The sequence below is a fragment of the Bos grunniens genome, chromosome 8 (assembly GCF_055505025.1).
Source record: "Bos grunniens cultivar Pamir isolate PY7600 chromosome 8, Bosgru_T2T1.0, whole genome shotgun sequence".
In the NCBI taxonomy this organism is placed as follows: domain Eukaryota; kingdom Metazoa; phylum Chordata; class Mammalia; order Artiodactyla; family Bovidae; genus Bos; species Bos grunniens.
In genome coordinates, this window is record NC_141172.1 from 68430096 (window position 1) to 68443015 (window position 12920).

General features: G+C 37.8%; 1 protein-coding gene across 18 annotated transcripts in view; it reads left to right on the plus strand.

Annotated features, from left to right (window-relative positions):
• PPP3CC (protein phosphatase 3 catalytic subunit gamma) overlaps window positions 1–12920 on the plus strand; it is an 81256-nt gene that overhangs the window by 22677 nt on the left and 45659 nt on the right. For all 18 annotated transcript variants that reach the window (XR_015170001.1, XR_015170000.1, XR_015170004.1 and 15 more), the window contains exons 2-3: window positions 10492–10689; window positions 11059–11183. Coding sequence is in view for 11 of the 18 variants with exons in the window: in XM_086416231.1 (XP_086272357.1) it covers window positions 10492–10689; window positions 11059–11183 (323 nt within the window). In the remaining 7 variants the exon portion in view is untranslated. The remainder of the gene's footprint in view (window positions 1–10491; window positions 10690–11058; window positions 11184–12920) is intronic.

Here is a 12920-nt window from a genome sequence, read left to right on the forward strand (position 1 = left end):
ATGCGTAGTTAATTTGTTCCATGTAGTGTTAATCGTTACAAGTACATGATACATACCTTTACCAAAGTTCTTCTGACATGTCTCCCCAAGGTTAACTGTTGATCTTTAGATTATAGCTGGAACTTTAGGTGGATGTAAGGAAGAAGCAGAAACTCCTGGTAGGTGTTGAGTCTACAGGCTTTATTTATTCATTTAATTTATTATATTAAACATTAACCAGCCTTATCAGAATGGAAGAGAGTGGAATCTTCTGTTCAAGTACATAATCAGTTTCATAAAGAGTCAGTCATTGAGTATTCTGGAAGTAAGAATATGTCTTGAACAGAGAGGATATTGACAAATATCCAAGCCTTTTGATTTATCCTATAAAATGTACGAGGAATGTCACCAATACAAGCTTATTTAAACCTAGAGATAAATCTTTTGTCGACAGCTATTGTGTCAGTGTTTAATCTGAAAGATAAACAAACATTGAAGCATATCTACTTTAACACATTTTAAATTAATACATCATTAACTTAGGAAGGCTGAAGGCTGAACTCTTTTCATTTGTCGGATTTTTTTTTTCTTTTTACCCCATTTTAATGAAGCAAAGAGCTCTCACAATAGTTTTGAGTTAATTAAAAGTTGGAGAATGCCAAACAGAGCTAATAATTTCTATTAATCCTTTAAAAATATTTTTAATAAGGTAAAGGATCAAATCTTTGTGTAACCTAATGGTCCTTTAATTGGGTAGACCCAAAGATATTATAGGCGTAAGAGACATCTTTACAGTTTTATTGTTCTGAATTTGGAGTAGAACAAAATCAAAGGGAATTGTTGTGTGACAAAATACCAGTTGTGACTATCCAAAAGTGAGGAGTAGTTAAAGGCAGTATATTTAAAAATACAGCAATAAGTGACACTGTTTATTAGGAATGTCATCTTTTTTCTAAAAGTAAGGAATGTAAAAAAAAGAAGACTTACAAGTTTGTCAAAAGAAAAAAAAGCACAGAATTAACAGGATACTTGGATTTAAGGATTTAAGGAATGTCTTCTTGGCACAGACTAACTTTGCCCTTTTAATAGAAAGAAAATCAAATTCTAGTTTTCCTTTATTTATTACTCATGAAAGCATTTACATTAAAAGGATTTATAAGCCTTTATTCCTTTATGATAAATCCCTCACGTTTGACCAGTTTTGGCAGAAATTCTGATGTATTTTCTTTCTCTTGTCGAAGGTTGTTTTGTTTTTGTACAAACCCAGACAAATAAAATATACCAGTTCTCAGATTTTCTACTTTTATTAAGGTCTACTGTCTAATTTATCTATAGCTATACTCTGTCATTTTTGATACAACCAGAAATCCCCCCTCCCAGCTTTATTAAGATAAAATTGACATATATAATTTTGTGAGTTTAAGGTGTATAATATGTTAATTTGATATAGTTATATTCTGCAAAATGATTATTTACCACAATGGTGTTAGCTGACAACATATAAATACCGTATAATGACCATATTTTTTTTGTGGTGAGACAGACATTTCTTATTCTAAAATACAAGATTATTCTCTTTATTTCTAGATAACCAAAAACATATCTGATACTATGCATTCACATTTCCGTGTCTTTACATGGATTCTTTTACGTTCTTTCAAAATCAATAACAAAAGACATTGTTAAGAGTTAAAGGTTGAATGAGAGGGGAATAGTGAGGGTATTAGAAATGAGTAATCTTATAACTTTCAGAGAGTTACAAATTAAAAGGGCTTTTATTGCCTGTGGATTAATTGGTCTCTAAATTCTCTTTAGGGTAATGCCAATTAGTCTTTTCCAGGTTTTGTGTCTCCTGCCTGTGTGAATGCTAAGTTCATTGGTGTCCGACTCTTTGCAGCCCCATGGACTGTAGTCTACCCAGGCTCCTCTGTTCATGGGATTTTCCAGGCAAGAATACTGGAATGGGTTGCCATTTCCTCCTACAGGGGATCTTCCTGACCCAGGGATTGAACCTGTGTCTCCTGAAATGGCAGATGGATTCTTTACCACTGAACCACCAGGAAAGCCTCTTTGTATCTCCTGTGCTGTGCTTAGTCGCTCAGTTTTATCTGACTCTTTTTGACCCTATGGACTGTAGCCCGCCAGGCTCCTCTATCCATGGTATCAGATCCGATCTGGTGTCTATGCAGAGTTGCTGTTAAATTACTTTACCTGGGGTCTTATCTTGAAACATACAGATCTGAAACATCTGGTGTGAGAAAGTTTGAGCTCAGATAGTCTGTGATGTATGTTGTGGTTTGGTTTGGCTCACTTTATTTGTCCTTTGAGTCATAGTACAGTTATAAGTTGGGACTTCTGTTTCGATTCTGAGAGGTGTCTCATGTTAGTTTCTTGTGCGTATAAAAGTGTATTTGTGATTGTTGAACAGTCTAAGGAAAAAACTTTGACTTCAAGAATTCAATAGTAGTTTTCCACTGCTGTGTAACAAATTATCAAAAACTTAGTGGCTTAAAACAATGATTTTTTTAGCTCAAAGTTGTGTGGCTCAGAGGTACATTCATGGCATAGACTTCTCTGCTCAACAGCTCAAAGGCTGAAATCAAAGTGCCCACCAGGGTGAGTTTAAATGTGGAGGCTCGGGGAAGAATCTGACATTAGCACGTTCAGGTTATTGATAGTTCCTTGTGGTAGTAGGAATGAAGTCTGTATTTTTATCTGGGGGCCACTCCTTGCTCCTAGAGGCTGCCTTCATTCCTTATTCCATGGCCTCCTCTCTCTCCAAGCTAACGATGGAGAACTTATACGTCGAATCCTTTTCATGTTTCAGATCTCTCAACTCCTATGTCTAACCTCTAGATCCAGATGCAAAGGTCTCCTGTGCTTAGGTCAGGTGTACCTGGACAATCTCCTATTTTAAGGTCATCTGATATGGGACCTTACTTACGCTTTCAGACTTCCTTCCTTCCAGCAGTACCTACACTGTGGTTTGATGGAGTAACTGGGAGAAGGTGTGTGGATACCATGGGCCAGGCATCTTGAGGGGTCTATCTCCCACTCACCCCAGTGCCTTTGTGTGTTTTGAAGCATAAGCCACAGAGCTTCCTCCTTGTCATCTTAGTAACTCTTGGTCATTTATAGGTGTAACTTAAATTTGACGTTGAATTTTTGAATGTCGCTGCTAAGAGTCAGTTTGGGGTACAGCTCTGCTGATTTGAGAAAAGTCTTATTTATGTATGAAACTGATTAGCATAGGGAAGGTTATTGACAACGGGATTGCCTTTTTTGCCTTTGGCATTTCTTAGTTTTCTTTTAGTAAATTTTTTAAATAAAAACTTGGAAAAATGTAGGGCAAAGCAGATAGGGAAAAAAAAGCCATCTGTAGTCCAAACACATACTTTCATCCTATTCTTCTAATTTTTATTGTTCACTAAAAAGAATATCAGTATGCTCATGTAATGTACAAAATAATTATATACTAACTTCTTATATATATATATTTTTTTGATTATAGAAGTGATACAGGGTAATTGGAGAAAATTTAAAAAATAGGCAAGCTGGAAAAATAAGATAATTTAAAATCTTGTTACCTAGCACTAATACTTGGGTATATTTCTTTACTGCCTTGTCTAATGCATTGAAAGTGAAAGTGAAGTAGCTCAGTCGTGTCCGACTCTTTGCAACCCCGTGGACTGTAGCCCACCAGGCTCCTCCGTCCATGGGATTCTCCAGGCAAGAATACTGGAGTGGGTTGCCATTTCCTTCTCCAGGGGATCTTCCCGACCCAGGGATTGAACCCAGGTCTCCCACATTGCAGGCAGATCCTTTAACCTCTGACCCACCAGGGAAGCCCAGGTCTAATGCATTATTTAGTCACAATTTAGATCATATTATATGAATTTATTTTTAAACAGAGTTAACACTGGGACACTTAACAATTTTAAATAAAAGATATTTGGTGTATTACTTATCACCCAGGAGTTTTTTTGTATCTTAATCTTTAAAAGTGACTTTGTTAATTCTGGGTGAATTTTAAATTCATAAATAAGTTTTTTATTTAAAAAATTTTACATGCATATGTACATATATATATATACACACACACACACACACATATATATATATGTATAATCACTATTTTGTGGGAAAAAGAGAATTCCATTGTCTTTTCAAATTGACTCACTCCCTCTGAGTCCCTGACAGCTGAGTTTTCACCCTACCTTATATTTTAATGCCATCCATGGACCAAGGACAGTGGTGTTTCCATTGGCTCTACTTCCCTCTTGCTTCTTGAGACAAGATGCCATGACCCTGGCTCCCTCTGGGGAATAGCAGCTCAGAAAAAGAAAGTGCTTTGAAAAGAGGTCTTTAAAGAACGTTCCAGACTTAGAGAGTGAAAGAGAGCACCATGTGCCTCCTCTCCCCTCTTCTCCTGACTTCTTAGACTGACTATGCTCAGTCCCTCAGTCATGTCCCATTCTTTGTGACCCCATGGACTGTAGCCTGCCAGGTTCCTCTGTCCATGGAATTTTCCAGGCAAGAATACTGGGATGGGTTGCCATTTCCTACACCAGGGGATCTTGCTGACCGAGGGATGGAACTGTGTCTCTTACATCTCCTGCACTGGCAGATTCTTTACAACTGGCATCACCTGGGACGGACTAGAATGCTAAAATGTCCTACCCGAAGATGCAGACTGATAGAGGTCTCAGTGCGGTATTTTCCTGCTGAAACATTAATAGACTGGGCATTCGCTATATGAATTATTAAAGAATACAGAAAATCACTATTTACTTGGTGATGAAAATAGTTTGTTTTATTACTTACTGTGCTTCTACTTTTGAGGAGAGAGATGAGGCAAAGACAAATGCTTTGTTTTGTAATATTCCTTGCAAAGTGTCCAAAATGTGATTTGGATTTGGTCATCAACCATGTCAACAATGATTCTGTTTTAACAGTGGGGTGAAAAAAATCCTTCTATTAATGCTTTTCTTAGGATTGAGAAGGAACTGAAATGGAAGACGTGTACATGAGTGGAAGTTTGATTCTCTGAGTTACATAATCTTACATAAGGAGCCGCTGACTCATTGGAAAAGACCCTGATGCTAGGAAAGATTGAGGGCAGGAGGAGAAGGGGGCAACAGAGGATGAGATGGTTGGATGGCATCACTGACTCAATGGACATGAGTTTGAGCAAACTCAGGGAGATAGTGAAGGGCAGAGGAACCTGACTCTGCAGTCCAAGGGGTTGCAAAGAGTCCATCATGGCTTAGCAGCTGAACAATAATAACAACAATGAAAACTCTTAAGATTTATTCTCTTAACTTTCTTATATATTATACAGCAGTGTTAGCTATTACCATTACAGTACCTTACATTCCTAGTGCTTATTTACCTTTTCACTGAAAATTTGTATCTTGCTACCCCTTTCCTCCATTTCTCCCTCCTCCCACCCTTCTCCTTTGGTAACTGTGAGTCTGATCTCCTGTTCTATGAGAATCGTTTTTAGATTCCATATGTAAGTGCTACCATACAGGATTTTGTCTTTCTTTGCCTGACATATTTCACTTTTAGCATGATGCCTTCAAATCCATCCATATTGTTGCAAATTATAAGACTTTCTCATTTTTTAAGGCTGAATAATACTCCATTGTGTACGTATGTACCATAACATCTTTGTTCATCCATCAATGGACACACAGGTTCTTTCCATAACATGTTAAATTGTACATGCCTCTTAGACATCTGAGTAGATGTTAAATAGACTGTGGGATTTAAGAGTCTGGAGGGCTCATCAGTTTTCAGAAGGTTTATGTTGAAATTCTTGGTTGTATTTGTACAAACAACTCCCTTTATAATCATGTTGCAGCTAGTTTAATTATGAAATAAAGTCATTTCTACAGTTTTTACTTTCTCATTTATTTATGTATTTGGCTGTGCTGGGTCTTAAGTTTTGACACACATGATCTTTAGTTGGCATGTGGGATCTAGTTCCCTGACCAGGAATTGAACCCAGGATTCCTGCATTGGGAGCACAGAATCTTAGCCACTGGACCACTAGGAAAGTCCCTTATTTTTAAAGATAAAAAGCTGAATGATTTCCCTCCACTGTTTTTTATGACTATTTTTTTTTAATGTGGATACACTTTAAGTAGCCTGTTCTTTTTTAAACAATTACTTAATTATTATTTATTTTTGGTTGCGCTGGATCTCCGTTGCCTTGCGTGGGCTTTCTCTAGTCGTGATGAGCAAGAGCTGCTGCCTAGTTCCTCACTGTGGTGGCTTCTCTAGTTGTGGAGCACAGTCTCTAGTAGCTGTGGCTCACAGGCCTGAGAGCGTGCAGGAGCTGTGGTGTGTGGGCTCAGTAGCCGCAGCTCGTGGGCTCAGTAGCTGCAGCTCGTGGGCTCTGGAGCGCGGGCTCAGTAGTTGTGGCGCATGGGCTTAGTTGCTCCATGGCATGTGGGATCCTCCCGGACCTGGAATTGAACCTTGTTTCCTGCATTGGCAGGTGGATTCCTAGCCACCAGGGAAGGCCTAAGTGGCCTTTTCTAGTACCAGTCATCTTTGAATAACAAGAACCTCCTCTCCCCCCCCAAAAAAAGTGTACTGTAGTTTGTTAACCCCTAAATTATCATATTTCTGGGTAAATGACGTTTTGATTCATAGTCAAAATTTTTTTAACTCTATGCTTGCGTTTTGAGACCCTTTAATCCCTCTATTAACCCGCTTTCTTGTTGATAAGGATTGTAGCTTTTAAAATGATGAGCCTAGGTTAAAAATAAAGGATCCAGTCCCCCAAGTGACAATATGAAATAACCAGTAAAGCAATAACTTGAGTGCTGGCACTACCGACATTTTGATTCTTTCATTTAAAAACGCCTAATTTGGTCCTGAAACATTGTAAGTCAACTGTACTTCAATAAAACATATATATATTTAGAAAAAAAATTAAAATGCCTACTTTGGCTAGCATAATTTTTTTAACAAATAAAATGTCTGGAATTACTTATTACTCTTGTAATTACACTTGAGTATCTTTTCTTGGAAATTTGAAAAATTGTCCTAAGACTTGGTTTTGGAAGGATGATAGGTTTAGAAATGGAATAAAGAGGCAACACAGCCACAGAAATGAAGAAGGGGAACTTCTATGTCTGGCGGCATATGGTTTATTTATGACTTGAAAGGATACAAGTACTAAACCTCAGTGTTACAGTCTAAATACTTCATAGTTTAAAGCATGGGTAAGATGTTAGAAGCTTAAACTTCAGAGTCCAAGTGCTTAGATTGTATTTTTTTAATCAGTGAAATTCTGTAGGTCATTAAAGGCAGTTTGAAACTTGTTAAAACTCAAACTTGGGCTTGAACACATGTATATACATAATATTTAAGTTTTCATTCTAGTCTTATTCTTGTTCCGCTAAATCCATATTTATCCAAACCAGTCTGACTTAGAAAGTGTGGTCTGTGAACCAGTGTCTGTCCACCAATTGGTGCTAAGTGAAGTAAGTACAGAGAGTAGTGAGCATTTAAAAACTTTCATAGCAGCTCGACATCAGCACAACATCTGTGCCTGTGATTATTTTTCTAGTAATTTATTTTTACTGCATTTTACAAAGTTTAGTTTTCTACCTGTTGGTGCTAGGGTGGGGGCAGTTCCCAAGACAGTTTATGAAGCATTTCTCTAGATCCCCTTTTTTTCCACTCAGAAATTCTGCACTCCTTGTATCCATGTGGCCACATAAGGGCTGGGAGTAAGGACACGAAGACGAGTAAACTGTGCCTGTGTGATGACTGAGAATGAAGGTGCTGATTATCTGAGCTTAGTGGGCATGAGCTTTGCAACCCCATGGAGTGCAGCACACCAGGCTCCCCCGTTCTTCACTTCTGGACTTTGTTCAAAATTCATATCAACTGAATCAGTGATGCTATCTAACTATCTCATCCTCTGTTGCTCCCTTCTCTTCCTGCCCTCAATCTTTCCCAGTATCAGGGTCTTTTCCAGTGAGTCGGCTCTTCGCATCAGGTGGCCATAGTATTGGAGCTTCAGCTTCAGCATCAGTCCTTCCAAGGAATATTCACGGTTAATCTACTTTGGGATTGACTGATTTGATCTCCTTGCAGTCCAAGGGACTCTCAAGAGTCTTCTCCAACACCACAGTTTGAAAGCATCAGTTCTTCAGCTCTCAGCTTTCTTATGGTCCACCTCTCACATCCATACATGACTACTGGAAAAAATGGGTCACCTGCTTGATGGCTCTGTAGTGGGTCTAATGGCAACCTCCTCCAAGAGGGCTTACGCCACACGCTGTGCCTACTCTATACTATTGCTTGTTTCTCCCATAATTTTGAAGCAAATCCCAAATAGCATTTACCTTCATTTAAAAATATTTCAGTAAGAATCACTAAAATACAAAAGGTTTATTATTATTATTTAACACAACCATAGTACCATTGCTATTTTAGTAAAAATGTAAGTAAACTTGTTCAGGACTAACCTTTACCCTGTTTTATAGACTCACTAGATGAGTGAATAAAAAACCCATCATAATATTTTTGTCTTATAATAGATGTAGATTATCCTATTAAGATAGTATATTGGTGTATGGTATGAATCACACAAGTTAACACTAAATTTGTCCTCCAAATTGAGGTGGTTTGAGAGTGAAAGGGGATGCTGTTAACAGTTACACTAGGAGAATGACTGAAATCTAGGACTGTCTTGAGTAAACTGGGGTGTATGTGGTCCCCTTCCGGAGAAGGCAATGGCAACCCACTCCAGTACTCTTGCTTGGAAAATCCCACGGATGGAGGAGCCTGGTAGGCTGTAGTCCATGGGGTCACTAAGAGTCAGACATGACTGAGCGATTTCACTTTCACTTTTCACTTTCATGCATTGGAGAAGGAAATGGCAGCTCACTCCAGTGTTCTTGCCTGGAGAATCCCAGGGACGGGAGAGCCTGGTGGGCTGCCGTCTATGGGGTCGCACAGAGTTGGACACGACTGAAGCGACTTAGCAGCAGCAGCAGCAGCATGTCATCCCCTGTCTCAGTGTAATATTTGCCGGTTGGATAGCTACTATGATTTCTTTCAGTGGGCTTTGAATAGTCAAAATGAGCCAAGTTGCAGCCAAGAGTATTACAAAACCTACTATAGGACTTTCTTTACTTTTGAATAATACAAAATGGTATGGCTAGAGCAAGTTTAAAATTGTGTAAGTGCCTGTAGAAGTTGGTTCTTAATAACACTTCCATAAAGCTAGAAGTGAAATCATCAGACATAAGCACAGATTAAAATGAACCCCTCTGTTGGGACTTCCCCAGCAGTACAGTGGTTGGGACTCTGTGCTCCTGGTTCACGGGGCACGGGTTTGATCCCTGGTCAGGTAACTTGGATCCCATGTGACCAAAAATGGAAAAGAAATAACATGAACCTCTTCTTTAAAATGTATGGTTTATAGACTTATGGCTATAGGTCACAGGAAATCTAAAAGTAGACTGTTTTAAAGATAGGTAAAAAAAGAGGTGATAGCCAGTTTTAAAACATCAAAAATTTTTTTCTGTTCAAGTTACTGATTTACTGTGATGTTGTATATAATCTTTATATCTAGTGTAAACTGAAGTTAGTTGTTAGCATTTCCAGATTAGAAAACAAAACTAGGCCTCCCATATCTATTTTTCTTAAGTTTGTGCTCTGTTACTATAGCAAGTTATTTTGTGAAAGAGCTCCATTCTGTTAGTTGTGTTCTTATTATGACTAATATTTTAAGCGACTACCTTTTAATAGGGCTTCTCTTGTGGCTCAGCTGGTAAAAGAATCCGCCTGCAATGCAGGAGACCTGGGTTTGATTCCTGGGTTGGGAAGATCCCCTGGAGAAGGGAAAGGCTACCCACTCCAGTATCCTGGCCTGGAGAATTCCATGGACTATATAGTCCGTGGGGTCACAAAGAGTCGGACACAACTGAGTGACTTTCACTTTCACCTTTTAATAATACATACATACACTTGTGTATGTATTATTAATAATAGAATCATACATTGCATTAGTAGTAAAATCATACATTTATGATTCCCCTAAATAGGAACTGAAGTCAAACTTCCAAGACATGGCTTCATTATGTCTATTCTTTGAAGGAAATAAATGCATTTTTAGTAGTGTTGTGGTTTCTTGTCCTTCATTTTTTAAACCGTAGTTTCTTTTTGAATACTTTTTCATAGAAAAAATATATTCATTGTCTCACTGTTAGCTTATTTACTGAATCAAGTGTTTCATGTTTATATGTAAGGCATAATTTATACACCTCTAGATCTTTTAAATGACTTTGTGGCCTTCTAAAAAATTAGAATCAATCATCTATAATATATAGTATCTTTAGTTTTTTTCCCCATGTAGTTCTGGTGCTGTGGATGTTAAATCATGGTGATGTTTTAGACTTAATTTGTTATGTAAAAGTGATGTGTTTATGGGGGTTTTCTATATCTTCAGCTGTTTAAATTTTTTTTTTCTTTTCTTTCTAGCTGTCCCCTTTCCTCCGACCCAGCGGCTTTCTTTGAAGGAAGTATTTGAGAATGGGAAACCTAAAATTGATGTTTTGAAAAACCATTTGGTGAAGGAAGGGCGACTGGAAGAGGAAGTAGCCTTAAAAATAATCAATGATGGGGCTGCCATACTGAGACAAGAGAAGACTATGATAGAAGTAGATGCTCCAGTCACGGGTATGAGAAGGGTCTGCACGGTGGCACTTAGATTTGCGCTAGATTGAGGAATGACTACAGATTTGAGCTAGTTTGAGGAATGATTACAAATCATCATCGACTAAAATGTGTAATAATTATTCTAGGAATTGTGAGCAGTCTCACGATTGTTTGATATGTTTATTTTTCATTGAAGAAATACAATTTAAAATGTCTAATATTTCCAGTAGGACTGTTTCAAATTGATAGATTACCTGCAGTTATCAAGCAGTCCAGTCAAAAGCTAGAATGATTTAAGTTAAAAGTTAAACTGTGGTCTTAACAGTGTAATGCTCTTTCTCTTCTAAAACATAATTTTTCACCTCACCTTATGTCTTTTTTCCCTCCTAGTATGTGGTGACATTCATGGACAATTCTTTGACCTGATGAAGTTGTTTGAAGTTGGAGGATCACCTAGTAATACACGCTACCTCTTCCTGGGTGACTACGTGGACAGAGGCTATTTCAGTATAGAGGTAAATATTAAACTGGATATATTGAAACTATCATATTGTATTCTTAAGATTTTTTAATTTTCTTTCTTCAGTAGAAGAAATTAAAATGAACACTTGCAGGATTTATAAACTTTGTTACTTTCATTAAGTAAAATGATAGAAATTGATATTAAAAAACTATTTCTTTTATTTGCCAGTAAAAATCTGACATGTGGAAGGCTGTATTAACCCAGTTTTGCAAACAACTTAAGTGTTTACCAACCTTTCCTCTTTGGAGGTAGTGTACAGGCTATATATAAATAACTTAAATTGCTTTTCACCCTAAATGGGGTTTGGATTAGCTTACCTTAATTGTAAAACCATAAGCTGTTGGGCTACACTGAATGCATAGATTAACTGCCAATGCTAAATAATCAGGCATTTAACCTATTGTAGGAATAATTTCTGATACTATTGCACATAGTAAGTACATGTTCATTGAAGGAAAAATAATTACAGTTAATGAAGTTAATGAAAACTCACAATTTGTATATTTTGAAAACTGTATGATGACAGAAAAATGGTTAGATTTAAAACAAAGTATTAATATAAGCTTTTACATATGAAAAATAAAACTATTTTAAAACCTAACAGAGGGACTTCTCTGGTGGTCCATTGGTTAAGATTCTATGCTCCCAGTGCAGGGGGCCCAGGTTCTATCCCTGGTCAGGGAACTAGATCCCACAAACCACACCGCAACAAAGATCGAAAATCTTGCATGCTGCAACTAAGACCTAAATAAATACTTTTTAAAAAGCTAGCAGAAGGACTTAGTACATTCATATTTAATGTCTATTGATTCAGCTGTATGTGGTCGGCAAAGAAAAGTAGCTTTTGAAATAGTTCAGGTAACTGAATTATTGTGTCCCCAGAGTAGGTTTGAGATGAGACATCGAGTCCGCTTGTTGTTCTCGCAGTCCTCAGTTCTGCCTCTCCCTCACAGCGGGGGCTCACTGAACTAAGTACGCTTCTGGTGGCTAAAGGTTCATGCAGCATGTCTGCTAAATACAAGTCAACCATGTCACCTGGTTCTTAACAAGAGAAGCAGCTGTGGTTCTAAAGCTGCCAAAAAAACAAGAAACAGGAGAAATGGATCTTACTCTTCAGTTAGACAGTCTAAATTCATGAGTCAGAAAACCTCAGGGTTGTCTTGCCAGTATCCCAAATTCTAAATGCCTTGCCTCCAGACTGCCCCTGCATTGGGAGCACAGAGTCTTACCTGCCGGATTACCAGGGAAATCTCTCTGTTAGGTTTTGACACATTGTAGGCACGACTGAGCGCCTTCCCTTTCACTTTTCACTTTCATGCATTGGAGAAGGAAATGGCAACCCACTCCAGTGTTCTTAACCTGGAGAATCCCAGGGATGGTGGGCTGCTGTCTGTGGGGTCACACAGAGTCAGACACGACTGAAGTGACGCAGCAGCAGCAGCAGCAGGCACTCAGTATTTGTTGGTTGAATGGATGTTAATAAATCATAGGTTGTATTTGGCTTTATCTTGTTACTTGATGTTTGGCTACCTTAAAGTGTTTTTCTGGAGTAGTTTAAGATATAAATTAATCAAAACTTTAAAGTGACAGTGCTGTATCACACCAGTTTTAAAATTAAACTGTAGGAGATATCTGGTGTTAGTTGGAAGTCACTTATAAACCAATAAGGTTATAGATTTCTGTAAGCTACAGCTTAGTCCAACATGATATAAGTATATAATTGAACAAT